Genomic DNA, 25,135 nt, shown 5'->3' on the forward strand with positions numbered 1-25,135 from the left:
TGAGAGGCTGTTCCACTCTTCACTGGCTGTGAATCCTCCATCCAACTCCAGGGGCGCCCCATGCTGCTCACCCTTTCCTGGACCGCCCAACCCACTTATTGGGGTTTCAAGGCATGCATGGATGCAGAACACCCCAAGAGTCAGCCTCACAGCTGCTGGGACAGACCATGGCAATCTTGGGCCTGCTTTCCCTACACCCAGGGGCCTGGCGCTCCAGGAATCTCACTGATCTGGGTGCCTAAGGCCTCACCATTGAGTAGTCTCCTATATCTAGCTGAGATCAGAAAGGCATAAGGAAGGTGGCAAGAAGGGCTAGGTGTCTGATTGCTCTGGGGCACTGACCAGGAACTTTTTGGAAATTCTGGAACAGGTGGCAAAGATGGGGAAATCAGCTGTTGAGAACAAATTTTTAATCAGGCCTAAACAATGTTTAGCCGTCAGAGTTACCTACAGATGGAAGGGGGTGGGTGTCACCTTGACTGGCACTGAGTCCTCTGTCACGTGAGGTGCACAAGCATTCACTGGGGGAATGTGGGCAGGTATAGGTGTGAGGCAAATTAGGACTTTCCATATCAACAAAGATTTTCATATTGAGCACTTGTGTACCTGGGATTGTGTTAAGAGCTGTACATAGATTATTTCATTTAAAACTCAGAAAAGTGCAGCAGGAGACAATGGAGCATCATCTCCATTTCACAGATTAGGAAATAGGGCACAGAGAGGTTAGGTAGTTCACCTCAGGTCACAAAGCTCACAAGTGCTGGGGCTGGGACTTGAAGCAATGTAGGCTGGTTCTGGAGTTTCATCAGAAAGGAGAAACTTAGTCCTTCATCATCTGACGAGGGAAGAAGGAAGGAAGGGGCATTACCTGCTGGGGCTCAAACACAGGAGCGTTGTCATTGGCATCAAGGATTTCCACTATGGCCATAGCCGTGGTGCTGGAGCCGTCCCCGTTCATGTCCGTAGCCTGGATGGTCAGTGTGTACTCAGGGACTCTCTGGGGAGAAAAGGAGAGTGGAAGTGGAAGGCCACTGCGCGTTGGGCACAGCCTTGGGTGTACGGGGAGGGAAGCGGAATGTTCCTCCCTCTAAGTGTTCTCTTGATTCCTGACCCACTGCTTGCCCACTGCAGAAAAGACCAGAAGCAGAGGGTGGAGGGGGAGGGGAACTGTGGATCCAAACGGTTCTCCTGGGCCTGTCGTGGGATGAAGCCTGGGCATTGCTTCCTGACCCTGGGCAGATGCAGAATGGGAGCTTTGAGTGTGGATTTGGGCAAAGGTATTAATTAGGGAACAGGAGGCAACTCTAATATCCATGGAGCTAATTCTGCTTTGTGGCACACACGGGACAAATCTGGGCAATGTGCGTGCTAAGTGAGCCATGCCGAGAGGAAATGAGAAAACCTGCAGAAAGTATTAAACGTCTGTGTTTTACAGCTGCCTCCTCAGCCTTAACGAGATGGTTTGGCAACGTGCCACTGGCCCGAGGGAGCTGCAGGACATCAATGTGGGACATAGCAGCAGCCATTCCCAGCTGACTTGGGTCCCCACTGCTCTGCCCTGGGCTTTGGGGGCAGAGGCTTCCGCTCTGAGCGTCAGACCCCAGCCTGGGCTAGCCTGGGCAGACAGCACCTTCCCGAAGGGCCACTTACCTCCCGGTCCAGGCCACTGGAGACGACGCTGATGGTGCCTGTGCTCCGGTGGACCGTGAACATGAGGTCCTTTGGCTCTTGACTATGGATGGAATAAGCAACCACCCCATTGTAGGTGTTGATGGCATCGTCCTCATCCGTGGCTGTCACCTGCATCACAGAAGTGCCTGGAGGGGAGAAGCGCTGATGAGTGTGCAACCTTCCCTTCCAGCTCCGATTCCAGCCTTGCCCACTTCTGGAACTCCGAGAGGCTCCACCCTGCTCGCTGGCTTGGCCCCATGTTCCACTCGTGGCAGAGATTGCTAATTGGTGCCCATTTCCCATTCTCCCCTTCCTTCTTAGAAACATAATCCTCATAATCATTCTAGGCTGAGCACAAGCCCACCGGGAACCAAGCGAAACTATTTCGCTTCTTGCAGCTAGCTGTGGCCACGAGACTGAAATCTGACGAATGGGATATACAGCGTTGGGGGAAGCGTTTTTCTGAGTTAAGGGTCTTATTCTTCCCACCCCTTCCCTCCTTCCGGATATAATGGCCAGAGCTCCAGCAGCAACCATGAGGTAATCTTGGGAATAAAGCCAAAACAGCAGAGCAACGAGATGGAAGGAGCCTAGTTCCCCCACACGTTAAAGCACCATTCCAGCCTGGCTTGACCACCTCTAGGCTTCCTCAATACAAAGGGGGAAAAGGTTCCATATTGTTGAAGGTACTGTTTTTCTTCCGGAAATGTCTATTATTGGCAACCTAACCAACTCACATTTCTCTGTAATTCTCCACAACTCAGAGACAAAGGGAGAGGAGGAGCCCTCCTCACCAGCACTGTCTTTGAGGTCATTAATGTCACCTGTTTCTCTAGTCTTTTGCCAGCCCCTCTCACCCTCTTCCCCAGCCTGACAATTCATCTTCTGCTTTCTCTCACCCTTTGCCACCCTCCTTGCAGCTGCCATTTCCCCAAAGAACCTCATGTCAGGTGCTTCATATCACAAAGCTGTAGGCATGTGTTATTTCTAATCTTCACAGCTCTTTACGGTTGATATTATCCCCATTTTCAGGTGTGAAGATTGAGGCTCAGAGGTCAAGACCTTGCCCAGGGTCACAGCAGATGAAAGACAAAATCCAGATTCAAATATAGGTCTCTGCAGCTCCAAAGCTGCAGCTGGCTGATCATCTGAAGCGTCTGGGAAATTTTCAAATACACAGATTCTGGGGCTCTACTCCAGCATCATTCTTATTCAGGGATCTTGGGATGGAGTGGGGGAATCTGGATTTTTAAGAAGATCCCAGGTAATCTGAGGCACAGCCCAGGAAATCAGGTATGAAGGGTTCTTCCAGCCTTTAAGAGTCTGGGCTGATTCCAGAAGTGGACCCAAGGCCAGGTCTGGAGCCAGCAGACCTCTATAGCTGTGCCCTCCCCAGTCCTCTTACCAGGTAGTACCCCTTCCAAGACGCTCCCTCTGAAGACATCCTGGGTGAACTTGGGCTTGTGGTCATTCTGGTCTGTTACGATGATGGAGATGTTCATGGGCTCTTCCACGGAGGCACCGTTCTCCGACACAGCGTGGCCAAAGAGCTGTAGGTACACAGGCCTGGGGTCAGCCTGGCACTACCCTTCCTGAGGCCCTGCTTCTCGTTGGACGCTAAAGGTTACTTACCTCATACTCGGCAATTTTCTCCCGGTCCAGTGGTTTATTCAACAGCAACCAGCCCGTTTCCTTCTCTATGGTGAAGACACCCTCAGGGGGGCTGTCTGCCCCAGGCCCCGTGATGCTGTAGAAAATCTTGGTGCCTCTGTCTTTATTAGATTTGAGCTGGAAGCAAAAGAAAATGGCAGCTGACAAAGTGACAAATATCTCATGATTGTAGCAAAGAACCCTCTGTGGGGAGGGGTGGAGAGGAACTGCCTGATTAGAAATTGCTCCCATCAGAGAGTTTCCCTCTGCGGTCCCCAGGGCTCAGCAGCAAGAAACCTCATTTTCAGGCCTTTGAATGAGAGTCCCTGAAGACACCAATGACTCCCAGGGAGAAGGCACAGTCATACCTGATGCAGCTTCTGGGGGAAGGGACCCTTGCCATTCTCAGGGACAAATATTGGCGGGACCACCCAATCTCTCTTGCGTCTTCGCAAGATACGTTTGGATGGGGAGATCTTCAATGCTTTCCTTTCCTGCAAGGAGAGAAGACCCCTTAACCCAGGTGTGCAAACAACTGGAACATACCCAACATCCTCTCATCTACAGGGGCTCATGGCAAGGACAGAGGCCCAGATGGGTTTATTGTAAAAGAAAACTTGGAAATAATCTAAGTGTTCACTTATAGAGAAGTCCCAATTAAATACACTATAATACATCCATCTAGTGGAAATTGTATACAGCTTGAAAAATGAGGGATGTCTCTCTGTGCTGGCATGGAAAGATCTTTGATATATATCCATACTTAAGTGAAAAAGAACAAGATATGGAACAGCTTAATGTAGTTTAGCATTTTATTTAACAAACACTTACATAGGGCTTAATATGTGCCAGGCACTGTTCCATCTTTTGTGTAAAAGGGTGGGAAAATAAGGCATATATTCACATCTGCTTATATACAGACAAAGTGTGGGGGATACTAGAAGCTTATAACGGTGGTTATCTGTGAGAAGGGGATAGGCAGTGTACTGATGTATTTTTCAGTGCAAAAAGAAGGTGCAGACATGTGAATAGTATGTTAGTTTTGCATAAAAGAGGACCGAAAAGTTTATTTTATACCTATTTATAATATATATAAATATATTTAATATAAATATAGAACAAATACATAAATTAGAAGGAAAGAAACTGGTAACAGTTCTCTTGGAGGGGTAGAGAGGGCATTAGACATAGGGGGAGAAAAGGGAGGTTATTCATTCTAAAACTTTTTAATATTTAAAATTTTGAACCATGTGGATATATTAGCTGCTCAAAAAATTAAATTAGACAAAACAAAGAAATGTGGCCAAGAGCCTCAGGTCCATCTTCCCAAAGGTTCATGAGATTGGCAGTCCTGTGTTGGGATCACCTTCACTTGCGGTTTACCGGCATGATATGGGAAAGAAGGAAAGGGAGATGGGACAGGGAATTCAAGGGAGGAAGGGCACTGGGCTGTTACTCACAAAGCAGCTCTGGGCCCCCCTTGCCTGACTCTGGTGCCCCCTACTGGGCAGCTGCAAGCACTACCCTGCTTAGATCGGTACCCACGCACACAGCTATGGGCAACTGAGGTCTAACCCTGCGTCCTCTGCAGGGGTAACATGGCTCACAACAGCCACGGCAACCTTGGCCTCCTGGCCAGCAGCAAGTTGGGCATGCACGGAGAATGCCTTTCTTCTCTCCTGAAGGTGGACATGGTGTTTTACCTGGACTGTTTTGTTGTTCAGAACAGTGAAGTCATCATCAGTCAGCAGGGCCGACTCTTGCCCAGGGCAGTCCGTGAAAACCACTGTGGGGAAGGAAGGAAAAGAGTATTAAGAAGGAGGGGCTTCTGGAAGATACCCCATGGGAGCCAAGACCTGACAACAGCCCCCTGACCGGATCAAGGACTATTGCAAGCCACTGCAGAAGGAGACTTGGCTTACTTCCTCTGACCAGCAATGTGATCACATATGAGTTTCAGATGGGCTTCTGAGTTTGGTCTCAAGAGGGCGGACCACTTCCTGGTTTGTGGGCCGAAGAACCAAAATCATAGATAGTCAGCGACATTAGCCCCATGGAGTCTCACGAGACATAGAGTTGACCCAAGGTCACAGCTGGAGGCAGAAGATTTTAAGCATTTCCGAAGGCTATGAGTCTACATATGCGCTGTATGCATCCTGCTACACCGTCACCCACACAGATCATTCTGGATAACCTCGGGTTGTTTCAGTCTGTCATGCTCCTTCTGAATCCTCCCTGCTTGGCCGCCCTTTAAACAAGCACTCTGAGTTAATAACTACCATTCGTTAATCCGGAGACTGGGCCCATTTCATCTTTACAACTATGCTGCCAAGTTAGGCATGAGCTCCTTTACAAAGATGAGAAAACTGAGGTTCAGAAGCCAGGTCAGCCTGACTCCAAGGCATACGCTAGAGAGTATTCACAACCAATGTTCTTACCCACCCTTCCTTGTGGCCAAAGCATGGAGTCAGGAAACCTGCCAGGGGCTACAACTGGGCCCATCGGCAACATGCCCTGACCCAGGCGTTCCCATAACGCTGGCCCAGACACCAGCGCTCATCAGTCTACTAGGCTGCAGCACAACAAGGACCAGAGGGACAGTGCTGTGCCATGGAAAGGTCAGCGTGAGCTCTCCCAACTGTCCTCTTTTGAAAAATTGTCCTTTAGTTTCAGATGATGACGACAATTGTTTTAAATAATCCTTCCCTAAAATAAGAAAGGATAACAGATGAGGGTTTTTAAACTACAAAAGTAATGTGACAGAAGGAAGAAGAACTACAATCCTGCAGCCTGTGGAACAAAAACCACATTCACAGAAAGACAGACAAGATGAAAAGGCAGAGGGCTATGTACCAGATGAAGGAACAAGATAAAACTCCAGAAGAACAACTAAATGAAGTGGAGATAGGCAACCTTCCAGAAAAAGAACTCAGAATAATGATAGTGAAGATGATCCAGGACGTCGGAAAAAGAATGGAGGCAAAGATGGAGGAGATGCAGGAAATGTTTAACAAAGACCTAGAAGAATTAAAGAACAAACAAACAGAGATGAACAATATAATAACTGAAATGAAAACTACACTAGAAGGAATCAATAGCAGAATAACTGAGGCAGAAGACGGATAAGTGACCTGGAAGATAGAATGGTGGAATTCACTGCTGTGGAACAGAATAAAGAAAAAAGAATGAAAAGAAATGAAGACAGCCTAAGAGACCTCTGGGACAACATTAAATGCAACAACATTCGCATTATAGGGGTCCCAGAAGGAGAAGAGAGAGAGAAACGACCAGAGAAAATATTTGAAGAGATTATAGTTGAAAATTTCCCTAACATGGTAAAGGAAATAGTCACCCAAGTCCAGGAAGTGCAGAGAGTCTCATACAGGATAAACCCAAGGAGAAACACGCTGAGACGCATAGTAATCAAATTGGCAAAAATTAAAGACAAAGAAAAATTATAGAAAGCAGCAAGGGAAAAACGACAAATAACATACAAGGGAACTCCCATTAGGTTAACAGCTGATTTCTCAGCAGAAACTCTACAAGCCAGAAGGGAGTCACATGATATACTTAAAGGGATGAAAGGGAAGAACCTACAACCAAGATTACTCTTACCTGGCAAGGATCTCATTCAAATTCGATGGAGAAATCAAAAGCTTTACAGACAAGCAAAAGCTAAGAGAATTCAGCACCACCAAACCAGCTCTACAACAAACGCTAAAGGAACTTCTCTAAGTGGGAAACACAAGAGAAGAAAAGGACCTACAAAAACAAACCCAAAACAATTAAGAAAATGGTCATAGGAACATACATATCGATAATTACCTTAAACGTGAATGGATTTAATGCTCCAGTCAAAATACACGGGCTTGATGAATGGATACAAAAACAAGACCCATCTATATGCTGTCTACAAGAGACCCACTTCAGACCTAGGGACACATACAGACTGAAAGTGAGGGGATGGAAAAAGATATTCCATGCAAATGGAAATCAAAAGAAAGCTGGAGTAGCAATACTCATATCAGATAAAATAGACTTTAAAATAAAGAATGTTACAAGAGACAAGGAAGGACACTATGTAATGATCAAGGGACCAATCCAAGAAGAAGATATAACAATTATAAATATATATGCACCCAACATAGGAGCACCTCAATACATAAGGCAACTGCTAACAGCTATAAAAGAGAAAATCGACAGTAACACTTTAACACCTCACTTACAACAATGGACAGATCATCCAAAATGAAAATAAATAAGGAAACAGAAGCTTTAAATGACACAATAGACCAGATAGATTTCATTGATATTTATAGGACATCCATCCAAAAACAGCGGATTACACTTTCTGCTCAAGTGCACATGGAACATTCTCCAGGATAGATCACATCTTGGTCACAAATCAAACCTCAGTAAATATAAGAAAATTGAAATCATATCAAGCATCTTTTCTGACCACAACGCTATGAGATTAGAAATGAATTACAGGGAAAAAAACGTAAAAAACACAAACACATGGAGGCTAAACAATACGTTACTAAATAACCAAGAGATCACTGAAGAAATCAAAGAGGAAATCAAAAAATACCTAGAGACAAATGACAATGAAAACATGACGATCCAAAACCTATGGGATGCAGCAAAAGCAGTTCTAAGAGGGAAGTTTATAGCTATACAAGCCTACCTCAAGAAAAATCTCAAATAAACAATCTAACCTTACACCTAAAGGAACCAGAGAAAGAAGAACAAACAAAACCCAAAGTTAGCAGGAGGAAAGAAATCATAAAGATCAGAGCAGAAATAAATGAAATAGAAACAAAGAAAACAATAGCAAAGATCAATAAAACTAAAAGCTGCTTCTTTGAGAAGATAAACAAACAAACAAAAAGTAATGTGAACATGAAGTATTCAAACAGTATATAAGAGTATAACATTAATAAAAAAAGAGTATAACATTAAAAAGTAGAATTCCAAACAATATCCAGACTATACAGTGAACTCCTAAAACTCAAGAACAACAAAAAACAAAAAACCCAATTAAAAATAAGTAAATAAAAAGGCAAAGGAGTTGAAAAGACATTTCTTCAAATAAGGTATACAAATGGCCAATAAGCATATGAAAAAATGCTCAATATCATTAGTCATTAGGGAAATACAAATCAAAATAACAATGAGATACCACTTCATACCTACTAGGGTGGCAAAAAAAAAAGTAAATAACGAGTGTTGGCAAGATGTAAAGACATGGGAACCCTCCTGCACTGGGAATGTGAAATGGTGCAGCCACTGTGAAAAACAGTTTGGTGGCTCCTCAGAAGGTAAACATAAAATTACCACATGATCCAGCAATTCTACTTTTAGGCGTATACCTAAAAGAACTGAAGTAGCATCTCAAACAGATACTTGTACACATATTTTCATAGTATCACTATTCACAATAGCCAAAAGATGGAAACAACACAAGTGTCCATCAAGAGAAGAATAGATAAACACAATGTGATCTATACATACAATGGAATATTATTCAGTCTTTAAAAGGAATAAAGTTCTGACACATGCTGCAACATGGAAGAATCTTGAAAACATTATGCTAAGTAAAATAAGCTAGTCACAAAAGGGCAAATACTGCATGATTCCACTTATATGAGGTACCTAGAATACTCAAATTAATAGACATAGAAAGTAGAATAGAAGTTACCAGGGGCTGGAGAGAGAGGGGAATGGGTAGTTATTGTTTAACGGGTACAGAGTTTCTGTTTGGGATGATGAAAAAGTTCTAGAGACAGACTATGGTGATGGTTGCACAACGATTTGAACGTACTTAATGTCACCGAATTGTTTAAAATGGTCAAATTTTATGTTATGCCTATTTTACCTCAATTAAAAAAAAAGTAGAAGTCTGATGTGGGAGTGTAAAATGGGATAGTCATTTTGGAAAACCGTCAAGCAGTATTTGCTGAAGCTAAATATACACCTTCCCCAAGACCCAGCAATTTTACTTTGAGGTATAGACCCAACAAAGATACATTCACTAAAAGACAAGTATTATAATAGCCACAGCAGCACTGTCTATAATAGCTAAAGACTGGAAATAGTCCAAATGTCCATCGCTAAAGACTGGAAATAATCCAAATGTCCATCAAGGTAGAATGAATAAAAATATGGTGGAATATTCGTATAATTAAATGAGTCAACCACAAGGACATACAACAACATGAATGAATCTTACAAACATGGTTGAGTGACAGAAGCCAGATACAAGAGAGGACACATGTACGATTCCATTAACATGAAGTTCAAAAGCAGGTAAAACTAACTTGGGTGAAAGAACTTAGGACACTGGCCATCTTTTGGGGAGAGGCTTAGTGCATGGAGGGGAGGCAGATGGAGGGCTTAAAAGCATACAGAGCTGCCTTCAGCTCCCCAGAGCCCCAGAGCTCATACACAGAGGCAGGTTCCTTCATGGGAAGGCTGGAGTGTGTCCCTGAGAAAGAGAAGATTGCTTAGATACCAGCCCTGCCTCCTTGACGACATCCCCACTGAGGAGTCATGGGCTGTGACAACATGCTCGCCGGTGGGAGGAGGGGAAAGAGGGATCTCAGCCTGAGTCAGTTCCAAAGGGTCCCAGGGGCAGGGAGATTCCCAGAGTGACCTTGCCCTTTACCTCCAGCACACAGCTTTGTACTCTCATCTTCTGAGGAATCTTGCTTTGCCTTTGGGCTAAAAAAGACCAGGAATGATATGTGGCAGAGTTTAAATCATCTTAATACAGGGCAAAAGTTAAATAATCTATGGGGCATGCACTCCATGGATTTTTTATCCAGCTATGCAAAATGTAAGCAGAAAGTAGAACTGCATATACAGTATATGTAACTATGCACGGGAAAAAATTTTAAAAAGACTGGAAGGAAATGAAGCTTCCCTATGACTGGGGTTACCAGCTACTTATTATCTTTATTTTTCTGTAGGTCCAAGTTTTCTCTTAACATGAATTGTGTTCCCTCCTCAAATTCATGTGTTGAAGTCCTAATACCTCAGAATGTGATTATATTTGGAAAAAGGACCTTTAAAGAGGTGATTAAATTAAAATGAGGTTATTAGGGTGGGCCGTAATCCAGTATGATGAGTGTCCTTATAAGAAGAGGAAATTTGGACACAGACAATTACAGAGAGAAGACTATTTACAGACACATGGAGAAGACAGCCATCTACAAGCTAAGGAGAGAGGCCTCAACAGAAACCAGCCCTGCTGACATCTTGATCTTGGACTTCTAGCCTCCTGAGTTGTGAGAAAATAAATTTCTGTGTTTAAGCCCCCAGTCTGTGTTCCTTTGTTACAGCAGCCCTAGCAAATGAATACAGCAAGCATCAATCTCAAGAGTCAGGAATCCCTCCCATCATGAATTACTATTATTAACAGCTAACATTTGTGTGTTTTTTTAAAATCTGTATGAATTTTTAAAATAAATTTATTTATTTATGGCTGTATTGGGTCTTCGTTGCTGTGTGACGATTTTCTCTAGTTGTGGCGAGCGTGGACTACTCTTCGTTGTGGTGCGTCGGCTTCTCATTGCGGTGGCTTCTCTTGCTGCGGAGCACGGACTCTAGGCGCGCAGGCTTCAGTAGTTGCAGAGTGTGGGCTTCAGTAGTTGCGGCATGCAGGCTCAGTAGTTGTGGCTCGCGGGCTCTAGAGTGCAGGCTCAGTAGTTGTGGTACACGGGCTTAGTTGCTCCGCAGCATGTGGGATCTTCCTGGACCAGGGCTTGAACCTGTGTCCCCTGCCTTGGCAGGCAGATTCTTAACCACTGCGCTACCAGGGAAGCCCTAACATTTGTATACTTTCTCATTTAATCTTCACCAAGCACCCTATAAAGTAGATTTTAATGCCCATTTTCTAAATTGGGAAAATGAGGGGTTAAGTGCATTCACTGAAGTTACATAGCTAGGAAATGGAATGGCCAGAAGTGGTACCTAGACCTGTCTAGATTGAGTTGTTTATAGAATATGGTTATATTATCTTTCTGACACACCTGAGAGTTTGTTTTCTTATTTCCTCCCTAACCCCCATTACCTGTGGTCCTTCTCCATCTATTGAAATAGCAAAGATTGATTTTTAGATGCCCAGTGAGGCAGTGTGATACTTGGAGAAAAGTACTAGATTCGGGGATAATAAGAGTAACTCTCTTACAGGTAGTTGTGAGGATTAAATGAGAATAAGTGTAAAGAACTCACAAATAGGATGCATTATGGCCAGGTCTGCTGTTAATACTATTAATAGTGATGGAGACCCCATTCTTGTGCAGGCACTGACTTTAACTTGATGGGTGATCCTGGGAAACACACTTGAATTCTGTGGGCCCCAGAATATATTGTTTGCTGAAGTTTCTGTTTTGTTTTGTTTTGCTTTTTGGCCATGCCGCATGGTTTGAGGGATCTTAGTTTCCCGACCAGGGATCGAACCCGTGCCCTTGGTAGTGAAAGTGTGGAGTCCTACCCCTAGACCTCCAGGGAATTCCCATGTTTGCTGAGGCTTCGAGCCTAAGGCCTGTCTTCCCTTGGTTTGAAGGGAGAGAAGCATGTTATAAAAAGATGTATTCAAGAATAGTAGGGGCTTCCCTGGTGGTGCAGTGGAATCCGCCTGCCAATGCAAGGGACATGGGTTCGAGCCCTGGTCTGGGAAGATCCCACATGCTGTGGAGCAACTAAGCCTGTGCGCCACAACTACTGAGCCTGTGCTCTAGAACCCACGAGCCACAACTACTGAAGCCCACGTGCCACAGCTACTGAAGCCCGTGTGCCACAACCACTCAGTCTGCGCTCTAGAGCCCATGTGCCACAACTACTGAGCCCGTGTGCCACAGCTACTGAAGGCTGCACACCTAGAGCCCGTGCTCCACAACAAGAGAAGCCTGCACACTGCAACGAAGAGTAGCCCCTGCTCGCCACAACTAAAGAAAGCCTGCACCCAGCAACGAAGACCCAATGCAGCCAAAAATAAATAGATTAGTTAAAAATAATAATAATGGGACCAAAGACACTTTCTCCTTGATGTAAAAAGAAGAAAAGCTTAAAAGGGAACACCTAAACTCACTAGGTGATTCAGCATTGCTTAAAGCTGTGTTAAGGACACAGGCAAAGGTCCCTCAAAACTCTGTTAGTTGGAACCATCAGCATGTTGATGCAGAACTTGAATTAACTTATTAGGAATTTAGGTTTTCTCATTTGGAAGATGAAAATTAGACTTCACAGAGTCATCCTGAATATCAAGTAAGATAAAACCACAAAATCTATAAACCCCAGAACTTTATACGGACTCATAACACATGAGGAAATGGGGGTTCAGAGGTGAGATGGCTTGCCCAACATCATACAGCTAGTGAGTGGAATTAGAATTAGAACTCGGGGTGGTCATATTCTAAAGTCAGGTTCTTCAACACAGCATCCATCAAGAACTAGGAGAGTGTTTCCTAAGTGCCCAATATTCTTCTAAATACTAGGGATGCATCAGGGAACAAAATGTGTATCTTCAAGTACCCTTAAGTTCTTATAGGATACTGCCTCCTGTCCAAAATCACCTTTCCACAGCTATCTACCAAAGTAATCAATAATGCATGGATTGTAATAGCAAAAGTCCAGACAACCTAAATGTCCATCAATGACAGATTAACTTTGTGTAATGCTAACATCCATACGAGAACACTATGCAGCCATAAAAAGCTGTAAAAGATAAGGAAGCCCCTATGTATTGACATGGAAAGATCTCTAAGACATGTTGTTAATTAAAAAAAAAAAGATATGGGGACTTCCCTGGTGGTCCAGCTGTTAAGGCTCTGTGCTCCCAATGCAGGGCGCCTGGGTTTGATCCCTGGTCAAGGAACTAGATCCCACATGCCGCGATGAAGATCTCCAATGTGGCAACGAAGATCCCGTGTGCTGCAACTAAAGATCCGGTGCAGCTTAATTAATTAATTAACTAATTAATTAATTTAAAAAGATATGGAGCAATGTAGTCTATGCTAACATTTGTATTTTAAAATAAATACTTCTGGAAGGTGACCCCAAAAAACTGGGTTTATGGGTGGAGAAGCTAGTAGCTAAGCAACATCTCTTTCTACTGTGTACCCTTCTGAATTTTGACCCACGTAAATGCATTAGCTATTCAAACACTGATAAAAAAATAAAAATTAACTGTCACTTTTCCCATTCTTAAAACAGCCCTCTTCCTGGGCTTCCCTGGTGGCGCAGTGGTTGGGAGTCCGCCTGCCGATGCAGGGGACGCGGGTTCGTGTCCCGGTCCGGGAGGATCCCACATGCCGCGGAGCGGCTAGGCCCGTGAGCCATGGCCGCTGGGCCTGCGCGTCCGGAGCCTCTGCTCCGCAACGGGAGAGGCCACAACAGTGAGAGGCCCACCTACCGCAAAAAAAAAAAACAAACAAAAAAAAACAGCCCTCTTCCTAAGGGAAGGTCTTCAGCTAGCAGAGGGACTGGCCAGATAAGCCTGTCAGGTTTTTCACTTAATGAGTGCCTCTCAATGAACTCTCCAATCCTCTCCCACCAAGTTACCCAGCAGGGGGCTAATGCCTTAATCCCCCAAACTCTAAAAGCTGCCAGAAACCCAGAAACCGTCTTCCTGCTGTCTACAAAATCTGCCCACCAGGAATGTTTGCTGGCACATTTCCATTGTTTTATGGGTCCAAACATTTGTAGCACAGTATCTGGGCTGTCCATCTATTCTTAGAGGGGACAGTGCCAACAATCAAGGAGAAGTCAGTGGTCAGGTACTTCAATCGCACGTGCCTCCCACGCAGGCTGCAACATTCCAGCTGCCCCATCAGCCCTCAGCCACATTCAGCTGGGTGCAGAATACAACCAAGGGGCATGAGTCAGGCAGGCAGGAACAAGCTTCAAAGACCCACTCTGCCCGAGACACCCAGCTAAGTGTTTTCTTATCCAAGTCCTCAAAAAACAACCCACAAGGTAGATACTACTCCCCTATTCTGACAACTCAGGAAACAAGAGACTGCCCTGGGGTTGAAGTGCCTCAGGAAGCAGCTTCAGAGAGGAGAGCAAAGTATACGAAGCCCCACAACTCGGAAGCAGCAGGACCAGATTTCAAATCCTAAAGGCAGAGGCAGATGAGTGATGAAGAATATGGGATTTGGAGTCCAAAAGACTTGGGTTCACATCCATGTCATGTGAACGTACAGAAGCTGTTTTCTCATCTGGAAAATGGGAATAATACCTACCTCATAAGATTATTGGCAGGAATAAGTGGGATAATGTTCACACAGCACTGAGCACTGTGTCTGGCCCAGAGTAAGCCTTCAATAAGAGGGACCTTTAGCCTACTCACAATTAACCAGGGCTTCTGACTCCAAGTCCATGCCTCTCTCTACACCATAGAGAAACCATCTCTCAGAGTGGGCATGGGGTTAGTTACAGCCATGTGCTTTACCTAAGGGCTGAAGCACGGAAGGGAAAAGGGGATACACAGAACCAAAGAGCATAATGGGGAGCTGGCTCAGTCTGCATTTGGAGAGGACTGTTTCGTAGGGGCTGCTCCATGGTTTATTGGGAGAGGCAAAGGATGGAGATCTCACAGCCAATCTGACCTGCCCAGGGAAACTCGCTGAGGCACCTGTAGAAACATGAGCAGTTTTCTTTGTAAGCCATGAGTCACACAGAGGCGAGTAAACAGTAAGCCCTGGGGCAGATCATTACAACTTCCTCCCAGATGCTTTTTGGCACTACTGGCTTGTATCACTGGTTTCAAAATGAAGTTGATCTGAAACCAGGTCTCATCATTACTCACCCTCCTTCTACCCTACCTTCTCACAGCTAGTGAAGGAAGCTGATTCCCGTTCCTGACTGCAGCCTAGCTCCACAAGGCCACAAATCTTGGCCAAGTCATGGAGGCATGAATGGGCTCGTGTCAAACTCTTTCTGGGACAAGTTGGTGAGCACTGACGAGCACATGGGGCAATAGTTCAGATCTTAAGGCTGAAAAACAGAGACGTAAACATAGCTCTTATTTCCATACCCACCTAGGACCTTAAAGTCATGTGACAGCTTTAAACTCAGTTTCTTCCACAGAGATTCTGAACCATAAAGTCGATGAACCTGATGAAGATGTAGGTATTTGTACCACTATAAACTGATAGGTTTCAGCACTGAGTCTGAACATACAATTCCTACAATACTGTTGGGGAAGGGAGTTAGTAACCTGAGACAGTTTCTAGAGATTTTTTTTTTTTTTTTTTTTAATCAGAGCCTTGTGTATCTGCACTAGATAGAAACATCCAAGGGAACCAGGAGTCCCCGGCCTGTGCTCAGAGCTTCTCTCTAAAGACCATCCTGCCAAGCCTGGCCTCAGATCCTGAGCTGGCGCCACTATAAAACTTGGGCAAGAAGAGTTGAGTCCCTGGAGTACTAGAGCTGTTGAAAGAAGAAAGCTTTTTAAATAGACATTTAAGAATTAATGGATATTAGGCTGGGAACTCATCCCAGGCCTGCTTTTAGGTTGGAATTGCCTAGACACTTCCAAACTCTCAAGGAAACACCCATGAAGGTCAGAAGCTTGTCTTCTCAGCCATGACATAGAGGTGCTATGTAGTCCCAATGTCCAACCTTACTGGATGTTCTGGCAAAATAAAACCACCCAACTCTCAGGGGTAAATGTCCTTCAAGTGATCAACACTTGATCACTTTATCACTCGACAGTTTTCCTATTGATCTTTGGGCATTTTAATGAGAAGGGAAGAGTAATATCAGTTTGAAAGTGTTGTGGCCAAAAGGCATCTTGTTGGGGAATGAGGGAGACACTGTCAAAGGTGTTTCCATTCTAGCTTGGTCTAGAGACACACCCAGTTTATAAAGTAAACAAACTTGTCCTTGTAGCTATCACTACTTTCCGTTAAGGGACTGGGATAAGAAGGTGCAAGGGGAAAGTATGTGGCATTGCCTTGAAAGAAGATTCTGGCATTTTCCTGAGTAAAACTACCCGTAGAAAAAAGTTCACTTACTAGGAAATACAAATTAAAAGGACAAATGTTGTGAAATACTTAGGGAATGGATGCTGCTATATATTGTTAGGGGGTGGGGGAAACGTAGATCGACAAAAACTTTTGCGCTATTAAGCCTTAAACAAGTCCTTCGACCCAAGAATGTGCCAGGAAGTCATCCAAGATGTGACAAAACCATACCTCATGGATGTTCATGACTGTTGCTTAGTGTTTAAAAAAAAAAGTCTCAACAACTTAACTTTCAACAGAATACTTAATTACGTGTGCTACAGTCACTCAAATGTCTCATCTACAGCCTTAAATATTGTAAAAAAGTATCAAGGGAAAACAGTGCTCTGCTCAGGGGAAAAAGGTCACAAAACAGCCATTCATTCATTCATTCATTCACTCACTCACTCATTTACTTACTTACTTATTTATTTATTTATTTTTGCGGTACGCGGGCCTCTCACTGTTGTGGCCTCTCCCGTTGCGCATCACAGGCTCCGGACGCGCAGGCTCAGCGGCCATGGCTCACGGGCCCAGCCGCTCCGCGGCATGTGGGATCTTCCTGGACCGGGGCACGAACCCGTGTCCCCTGCATCGGCAAGCGGACTCTCAACCACTGCGCCACCAGGGAAGCCCTATTTATTTATTTTTATTGGAGTAAAATTGCTTTACAATGTTGTGTTAGTTTCTGCTGTGCAATGAAGTGAATCGGCTATATGTATACCTATATCCCCTCCCTCTTGGACCTCCCTCCTCACCCGTGCCCCCATCTAGGTCATCATAGAGCACCGAGCTGAGCTCCCTGTGCTATACAGCAGCTTCCCACTAGCTATCTATTTTACACATGGTAGTGTAATTATGTCAAACCTAATCTCCCACTTCGTCCCACCCTCCCCTTCCCCCTGTGTCCACATGTCCATTCTCTACGCCTATGTCTCTATTCCTGCCCTACAAATAGGTTCATCTGTACCATTTTTCTAGATTCCACACATATGCGTTACTATACAATACTTACAAAACAGCCACTTATAGTTTATAGCCTGAGCCTGACAATCATAAAATATTAATATCTTTACACTCGTTAAAAAAGGGGGGTGGTGGTGGAGCCGTGGCACCAGGAAAGCAGACTAGCTCTCTCCAGAACCAATGACTTTCCAGGCCAAAGAAGCCCAAGAGGAACTTCCCTGGTGGCGCAGTGGTTAAGAATCTGCCTGCCAGTGCAGAGGACGTAGGTTCGATCCCTGATCTGGGAAGCTCCCACATGCCGCAGAGCAACTAAGCCCGTGCACCACAACTACAGAGCCTGCTCTCTAGAGCCCGCATGCCACAACTACTGAGCCCATGAGCCACAACTACGGAAGCCCACGTGCCTAGAGCCCGTGCTCCGCAACAAGAGAAGCCACTGCAACGAGAAGCCCGCGCACCACACGAAGAGTAGCCCCTATTTGCTGCAACTAGGGAAAGCCTGTGCACAGCAACGAATACTCAACACAGGCAAAAATAAATAAATAAATAAATAAGTTTATTAAAAAAAAAAAAAAGAAGTCCAAGATGGTGGAGGGTGAGCAGAATCTGATCTCAGGAGACTAATGGGCAGAGGCTGCAAGGTATGCAGGCGGGTGGGGCGGAAGGGGGACATGGGGAGCCCACAAGGCATGCTAGGACCCCAAGGGGCTATCCCGTGGCATGCCGGGAGATAAAGCACCCCACGTGTCCTGCCACAGCCGTTTGAGGCCCTCAGAGGAGCCAGAGTGATTCCCTAAAGCAGAGAGCAGTGCAAGTGGACCTGCCTCCCTGGGTGTTCGTGATGATCCGTCACCACAAGGTCACCACCTTGGGGGATGCTAAGAAGTCAAGCACAGTGCTGGAGCTGAAGCGCTTGGTGAAAGGCATTCTTAAGTGGCCACCGGCGCAAGGAGCAGCTTTACACAGATGACAGCTCCTGGACAAGAGCATGACCCTGGGGGAGTGTGGCTACGCCTGGCAGACGCCTCCATCTATACACCATTCACCCTGGACCTGGATCTTCCTGCAGATGGCGCCGATGGGGCATTTGACGCCCTCAGCCTGTAGCCCTTCCCTGATCCACTGAAGTAGAATATGAAGCTGGATTGTTAGGAAAGCCAGGCAGGAGGGCGAGCTGTGGGGCAATGAAGCAGTGGGACTCGGGCCCTCTCCTTCAGATCAGATATCTTCAAGAAAGACTTGATTAGGGAAATGGACCCGGAAGATCTATTAAAAATGTTCATTTGAAATGACTAAGGTCCTTTATGGGTGGTGGACCTCCATTCTGCTTATCTTCCAGTTTTTCCATAGTAAACATGTATTTGATTTGCAATCAGAATGAGATGTTGTGATTTCCGCCCCCTCTGACTAGTATATGGCAACCTCATGTTGTTAAGGAGAAAGCAATTCTTTCTAGGGGAGTTTTGCCTCTCTGCAGAAAGCTCTTTGGAAAGATCTGCACTACTCAGGTTCTTCCTCAGGCTTGGGAGCTGGGTCCTCCCTTTTAATCCCCAGAGAGAAACCCAAGCGGAGCTATACTTGACAGCACTCTGGGAGTTCCAAACATGGCTGACACAAAGTTCATTGTTAGGTGTGCTGTCAATGATTCCCACCCACAAGAATGAGAGCAGAGATGCCAGCGATCAACCTGGGACCTCTGGGATACCAATTAAGGGGCTGGTGGGTGAAAGTGCTGCACATTGGCCCTGCAGCTTTGGGCAAGTCACTTCGTATTTAATCTGTTAACAGTAAGCACTCAACAAATATAAGCCCTTGGTGATTTCCAGTATCTAAAATAGGAACACACACACACACACACACACACACACACACACACACACACGCTCTTGTTAGGGCCAAATAAGACATATTGTGCTTTTTAAAGCACAATTAAGTATTTAAAACCAGGGATGGTAATTTAAAAAGCAAAACAAAAGAACAAGAAGGTAAAGGTCATTCAGAATCCTGAGGTAAGCAGAAAATTAAGAAAAAAGAAAAAAACCGATCAATTTCCATTGAGACAAGCATTGGAAGTTAAATTCAAATCGCCATGCTTTCAGGAATTCCCTGGCGGTCCAGGGGTTAGGACTTGGCTCTTTCACTGACAAGGCCCAGGTTCAATCGCTGGTCAGGGAACTAAGATCCCTGCAACGTGTGGGGCCAAAGGCAGGGTGGAACGCCATGCTTTCATTCACATTGCACTAGTTTGTTCCTTCTTTTAGATCCTCTCTAAAAGAGATATATTCACCTCTTCACAGCGACCTTCACGATCAACAGTTCCCAAATACAACTGATAAAATCACCTGGAGAACTTTAAAAAAAACTCAGATTCCCTGCTTCCAGCCCACCCATCACTTCTACTGAGTCAGTTTCTGGAGGTGTATTTAGGGAAGACAGTTTATTGTTTTTGGGGGGTTTTTTAAAAAAATAAATGTATTTATTTGTTTTTTGGCTGCGTTGGGTCTTTGCTGTTGCATGCGGGTTTTCTCTAGTTGCGGTGAGCAGGGGCTACTCTTTGTTGCAGTGCGTGGGCTTCTCATTGCAGTGGCTTCTCTTGTTGCAGACCACGGGCTCTAGGTGCAAGGGCTCAGTAGTTGTGGCCTGTGGGCTCTAGAGCACAGGCTCAGCAGTTGTGGCGCATAGGCTTAGGTGCTCTGCGGCATGTGGGATCTTCCCGGACCAGGGCTCGTAACCGTCTCCCCTGCATTGGCAGGCGGATTCTTAACCACTGCGCCACCAGGGAAGCCCAGTTTATTGGTTTTTTAAAGTTCCTGATTCTCACCTTTATTTCTCGTAAGCAGGTAAATTGGTATGGATTTTTGAGGGCACTTCAGAATATGTATTAAAATTTCAAATGTCCAGATTCTTCCTCTGACCAACATATATATATCTGTCTTTTCAATATCTCCCCCTGGATGCTTTAAAGGCATAATCCATAATCTTAAAATCATGTCAAAAAGCAAATTCATGATCTTCTTTACTCTAGCCCTAAATATGGTCCTTTTCCAGTGTCTCTCCCAGGGAATGCACTCAGCTACACAAATCCAAAATCTGGGCCTCAGAAGCAGCCCAGAGTCTGTGTCTAGAGTACCCAGACTTAAATTTTGATTCCAGTGACAGACTTTGGGCAAGTATGTTTCCATACGTAGAAGATGGGAATGATGCTAGTAATACCTACCTCAGTTAAATGAGTTAATATTTAGCACAGTGCCTAGTGTATTGTTGTCTAGCATCTTCTTCCTTGACCATTTCTCCCTCAGACTCCCCTTCGCAGTCAATCACCAAGACTCATGCCTCTCCATCTCTACCTCCCCAATCTTAGTACTTACTATATGATTTTTAGCCTAAATGAGTACAAAATCCTCCATTTTAAAAAAAGGATCTTTTAAAAACGCAACAGATGATACATTTGAGAAAATAAGATCACTTCCTTGTTTGAAACTCATCAATGATGTGCCATTGTTCTCAGGATAAAACCCAAAATCTATAATGTGCCCAATCCCTATCTCCATTGTCTAGCCACAATGGTCCTCTTCTTAAGTGCATCATAACCCCTTACCACAGGGCCTTTGCACATGCTGCTCCTTCTGTCTAGAACAGTGTCTCCCTACATTCCCATTCCAATTCTACCCAGTTAACTCCCAACATCTTTCAGACCCTAATTCGAAAGTTACTTTCTCAGGGAAACTTTCCCTCAACCCTCCCAAAGTAGATCAGTTTCCCCTGTTAAAAACTCTCCTAGCTCTATGTAACTCTCTTCCATAGAATTCATTACAACTTGTAATGATATGTTTACTTGCTATTATCTAATTGCCTATCTCCCTTACTAGTCTCTATAATGCCCAAAGGCAAAGACTGTGTTAGAATCTGCTTATCACTATATCCCAACACCTAGCACGGTGCCTGATACAAAGTAGGCATTCAATAATTGTTGAATGAACTATGAAAGTCCTTTGACCCAGCAATTTTTCTTCTAGGAATGCAGTCTAAAGATGTAAGTATACAAACTAGTCTAGCTGTAACAACACTGTTATTATCACTACCACTAACACCTGACATTTATTTATTTACTACATGCTTTTTCATACCCTAACTCATTTAATCCTCACTACAGCCTATGAGATCCCCATTATTACCCCTATTTTACAGATGAGGAAACTGAAGCATAGAGGTTAAGCAAATTTACCCAACCCAACAGATTTAACCCAGGCACAGTGGCTCTAGAACTCCAGCTCAGACACTCTATACATTATAATAGTTACATTTTATGCAAACTTCAATTGTCAAAATTTGAAATGGTGCTGTAAATATTAAAGTCTCACTTTGTATGCAAAGTTTGAAGAAATGCAAATCTCCCAAATTAAGAAAAAGTGTAAAAAGTCACATAATTTCAATACAAGAGAGACTAGGGCTTCCCTGGTGGCGCAGTGGTTAAGAATCCACCTGCCAATGCAGAGGACATGGGTTCGAGTCCTGGTCCAGGAAGATCCTACGTGCCACGGAGCACCTAAGCCTGTATGCCACAACTACTGAAGCCCAAGTACTTAGAGCCCGTGCTTCACAACGAGAAGCCATGGCAATGAGAGGCCCACACACCACAACGAAGAGTAGCCCCTGCTCACCGCAACTAGAGATAGCCTGCGTGCAGCAACAAAGACCCAATGCAGCCAAAAATAAATAATAATAAATAAAATAAATATTTTAAAAATCTTAAAAAAATATACAAGGGAGACCAGTGAATTGTAAGCATCCGTCTAATTCCCTTATTCCACACACATACACTTCACATATGTTCATAAGAGGACATAAGTCTTGAATCATAGGAGTTATGAATTATTTGAGGTTTTCAAGGATAAATCTTTTACATCAATGCAACCACCCTGTGCAAGACTGTTTATTGCAGCAATATTTGGGTTTAAGAAAAAACCCATAAGCCCCTCTTGGAAAATAAGATCAGAAATGAGTATTCTCTTTAAGAATGGAAATCAACTTTTCATCAAAATGCTTGCTAACTAGATTTTGAAAACTAAAGAGAAACTTGAGAAAAAATGCACTTTCGCTTTGACTGAATGGCACACTCTCAAGTTTTCAACACCCAAGGAAAATAATGCAAGTACTAATACATTTGATAGTTCACTTCTGAGTTATGCAATTTAAATTAAAAAAATTTTTGATTTCAAAGACTTTTGAAACATTCAGATAACTAAACCTTAAAACAATGGTTGGTGTGAAAACTAATGATTTTTAAATGGTATAGTAACCTTATTAAGCTTACCTCAAAGCCTGTCTTGAAGGTATTGTTCAAACATAAAAATTTAATTTAACTGAATGGGGTTAAGAGGAACAATTCATTCAATCATCTTTCTACAGCAGTCTTTCCTAATAAGGTGATTTCTGACAGATTTCTAAAAATTCAAACACTTCACAATTTTTATGTTAACTCCTCCCCACTTCCACATCTGTAAAAGATAAAAATAGGGGGTTAGCTAATAAATCATGGTATATCTACCATGTAGAAAACTATGGAGCTGTTAAAAGCAAGATAGATGTGTACTTAGCAGTCTGGAAAGATGCCTGTGATTCAGTAAGTTAAAAAAAGTAAGTTGTAGGATAACGTTTGTTAAGTATGACATAGTCCAATCCTTGTTTTAATAATTCCTGTGTGCATACATAAGTTATTTGTCAAGAAAAAGGTCTACAACAGATGTAGAGAACACACGTATGGACACCAAGGGGGGAAAGTGGTGGTGGGGTGGTGGTGGGATGAATTGGGAGATTGGGATTGACATGTATACACTGATGTGGATAAAATGGATAACTAATAAGAACCTGTTGTATAAAAAAATAAATAACATTAAATTCAAAAATTAAAAGAAGAAGGTCTACAAGAACTCACATTAAACTATTAACTGTGCTTACCCTACCAGAGCAGAACTGAGGAAGAGAGAACTTTCACGTGTTTATTTCTGATTTGCTTCTGTTGAGGCACAATGGAGTTCAATGGTTGACGCTCAGGCAGCTTAGATTTCAATCCAAGCTCTGCTATTTACTATTTGCATGATCTTGGGCAAGTTACTTAACCTCTCTCGCCTCAGATTCCTCATCCATAAAATGGGGATAGTAATAGTACCTACTTCAAGGGATGTTATGGTGATTAAACAAGGTAATACACGTAAAATGCTAAGAGCTGTACCTGTCACATAGTACATGCTATTATTTTATTGAAAAACATTGTTTTTACAGTGAATAGATATTCACGTATTAATGTGAAACCCCAACCAACGAGCCCAACTCTACACAAACTATATAAAATAGTATATATGAAAGAGGGTGTGATAGAAATAAAAAGCTCCCTAGGCAATCCTGACAGTCAGCCAAGCTTGCAAACTACCGACTCAAAGGCAGGGGTACACCAGCTGGAGTGTGGCTGAGTTCCAGCTGGGGAACACAGGAGAATTCTGGAAGCAGTAAAAGACCATAAAAGACAAGAAAATGGCAGGTCTTGAAGCCCTGGTGGGAAGCCCTGGCTGAAGCTGACTCCACAAGGAAAGGCAGGGGTGTGGGCCTGGCATCTTGTTCTGGCTTGCGTGTGGGGAGCCCTCAAGTACCTGTCTTTTCTCTCTGCCTGAAGCTACAAGATGGGGCTCGTTGTGAGAAGGCAGGCAGCCTTAAGCAAGACACCCGGGTGAGTAGCTGAGCCCTTCAGCCCTGCTCTCTGTCTGACCAACCAGCAGTCTACCTCCTCGCGTCCAGGGCCACAGAGGCACTTCCCACACGGGAGCTAGAGCAACAAGGCCGAGGAGCTGGGACCAGAGTAACTTGCATCAGGCCTAGAACCCCGTTTTCCCTTGCCTGTGCCCAGATGTGCACCATCAGGCCTGTCCTCACTGCTGGCTTTGACAAGAATCTGAAGAACTTCCGAGTGGACTGGACTTGGGGGTGGGAGAGAGTGGGGTTGCCAATTTGGGGGGAGGAATCTTCTTAGAAAAGCACACATGCACACAATTAATTCCCAGGGAGCAAAGACTTCTTAAAGTTACTGTGAGGCCCTGAAGTCGGACCCCCCACCCCCGGGCAAGATCAACCTCCTTTTAGTCTCCAACACAGGTTTGAGGCTTGGTAAGAGATGTGATTTCGAACTAATCTCATGTGCTCTTGAACAACCAAAAGTGGGGTAACAGATTGAGGAGGCAGAGGAAACCCCGGGGTCATGCCTCCCTAGCCGCATCTCGCCCCTGAGATACCTCCGAGTCCTGAGGGAGAACAGCTCTCCCCTCCGTCTTGGGTTCTGTGTAGCCCAGAGAGGCTCTCGTTAGGGGGAAGCAGCCACCAGCCCTCCCACCTCCTGGCAGTGTGGCCCTGGCCCTGAGCCCTCTCCTCAGATGTCAGCGACAGAGCCAGAGCTACGAGCTCAAAGGTGGGGTAAAGGGAGGAAGGAAAGTGTTCATTCGGCTTTCCTTCCCAGGATACGTCATTTTGGTTCGCTGAGCAAGCAGCAGGACCCCCGTACCCCGAAGTCCACCGGGACCGTGGCAGCTGCAGCCTGGAGGGGATTTTGTCATCTTGAGGAAATCTGCAGGCTTTCTGATGCTCTAGGTAAGCCACAACCACGTGGGTGCCCAGATTTGGCTGGGTGAGGAGGCGGGGGCAGAGCATACCAAGCTCCTCCACTCAGAGCAGGGCTGTAGGAGGTCCTCAATGCTGGGAGGAGGGGGTGGGGTGAGGAGAGGAAGAAGATGAACAGCCAGAAGAAGGTTCTCTGCTGAGAACTGACAGTGAGAGCACTGTCAGCTATT

At 44.6% G+C, this 25,135-nt stretch overlaps 1 protein-coding gene across 10 annotated transcripts in view; it reads right to left on the minus strand.

The window, feature by feature from the left end:
- CDH3 (cadherin 3) overlaps positions 1–25,135 on the minus strand; it is a 107,715-nt gene that overhangs the window by 11,843 nt on the left and 70,737 nt on the right. For all 10 annotated transcript variants that reach the window (XM_049703972.1, XM_049703971.1, XM_033434241.2 and 7 more), the window contains 6 exons: positions 5,025–5,107; positions 3,690–3,815; positions 3,304–3,459; positions 3,077–3,221; positions 1,651–1,817; positions 869–997 (listed from right to left, as the gene is read on the minus strand). In XM_049703972.1, coding sequence (XP_049559929.1) covers positions 869–997; positions 1,651–1,817; positions 3,077–3,221; positions 3,304–3,459; positions 3,690–3,815; positions 5,025–5,107 — 806 coding nt within the window. The remainder of the gene's footprint in view (positions 1–868; positions 998–1,650; positions 1,818–3,076; positions 3,222–3,303; positions 3,460–3,689; positions 3,816–5,024; positions 5,108–25,135) is intronic.

Source organism: Orcinus orca, chromosome 20 (assembly GCF_937001465.1).
Source record: "Orcinus orca chromosome 20, mOrcOrc1.1, whole genome shotgun sequence".
NCBI lineage: Eukaryota > Metazoa > Chordata > Mammalia > Artiodactyla > Delphinidae > Orcinus > Orcinus orca.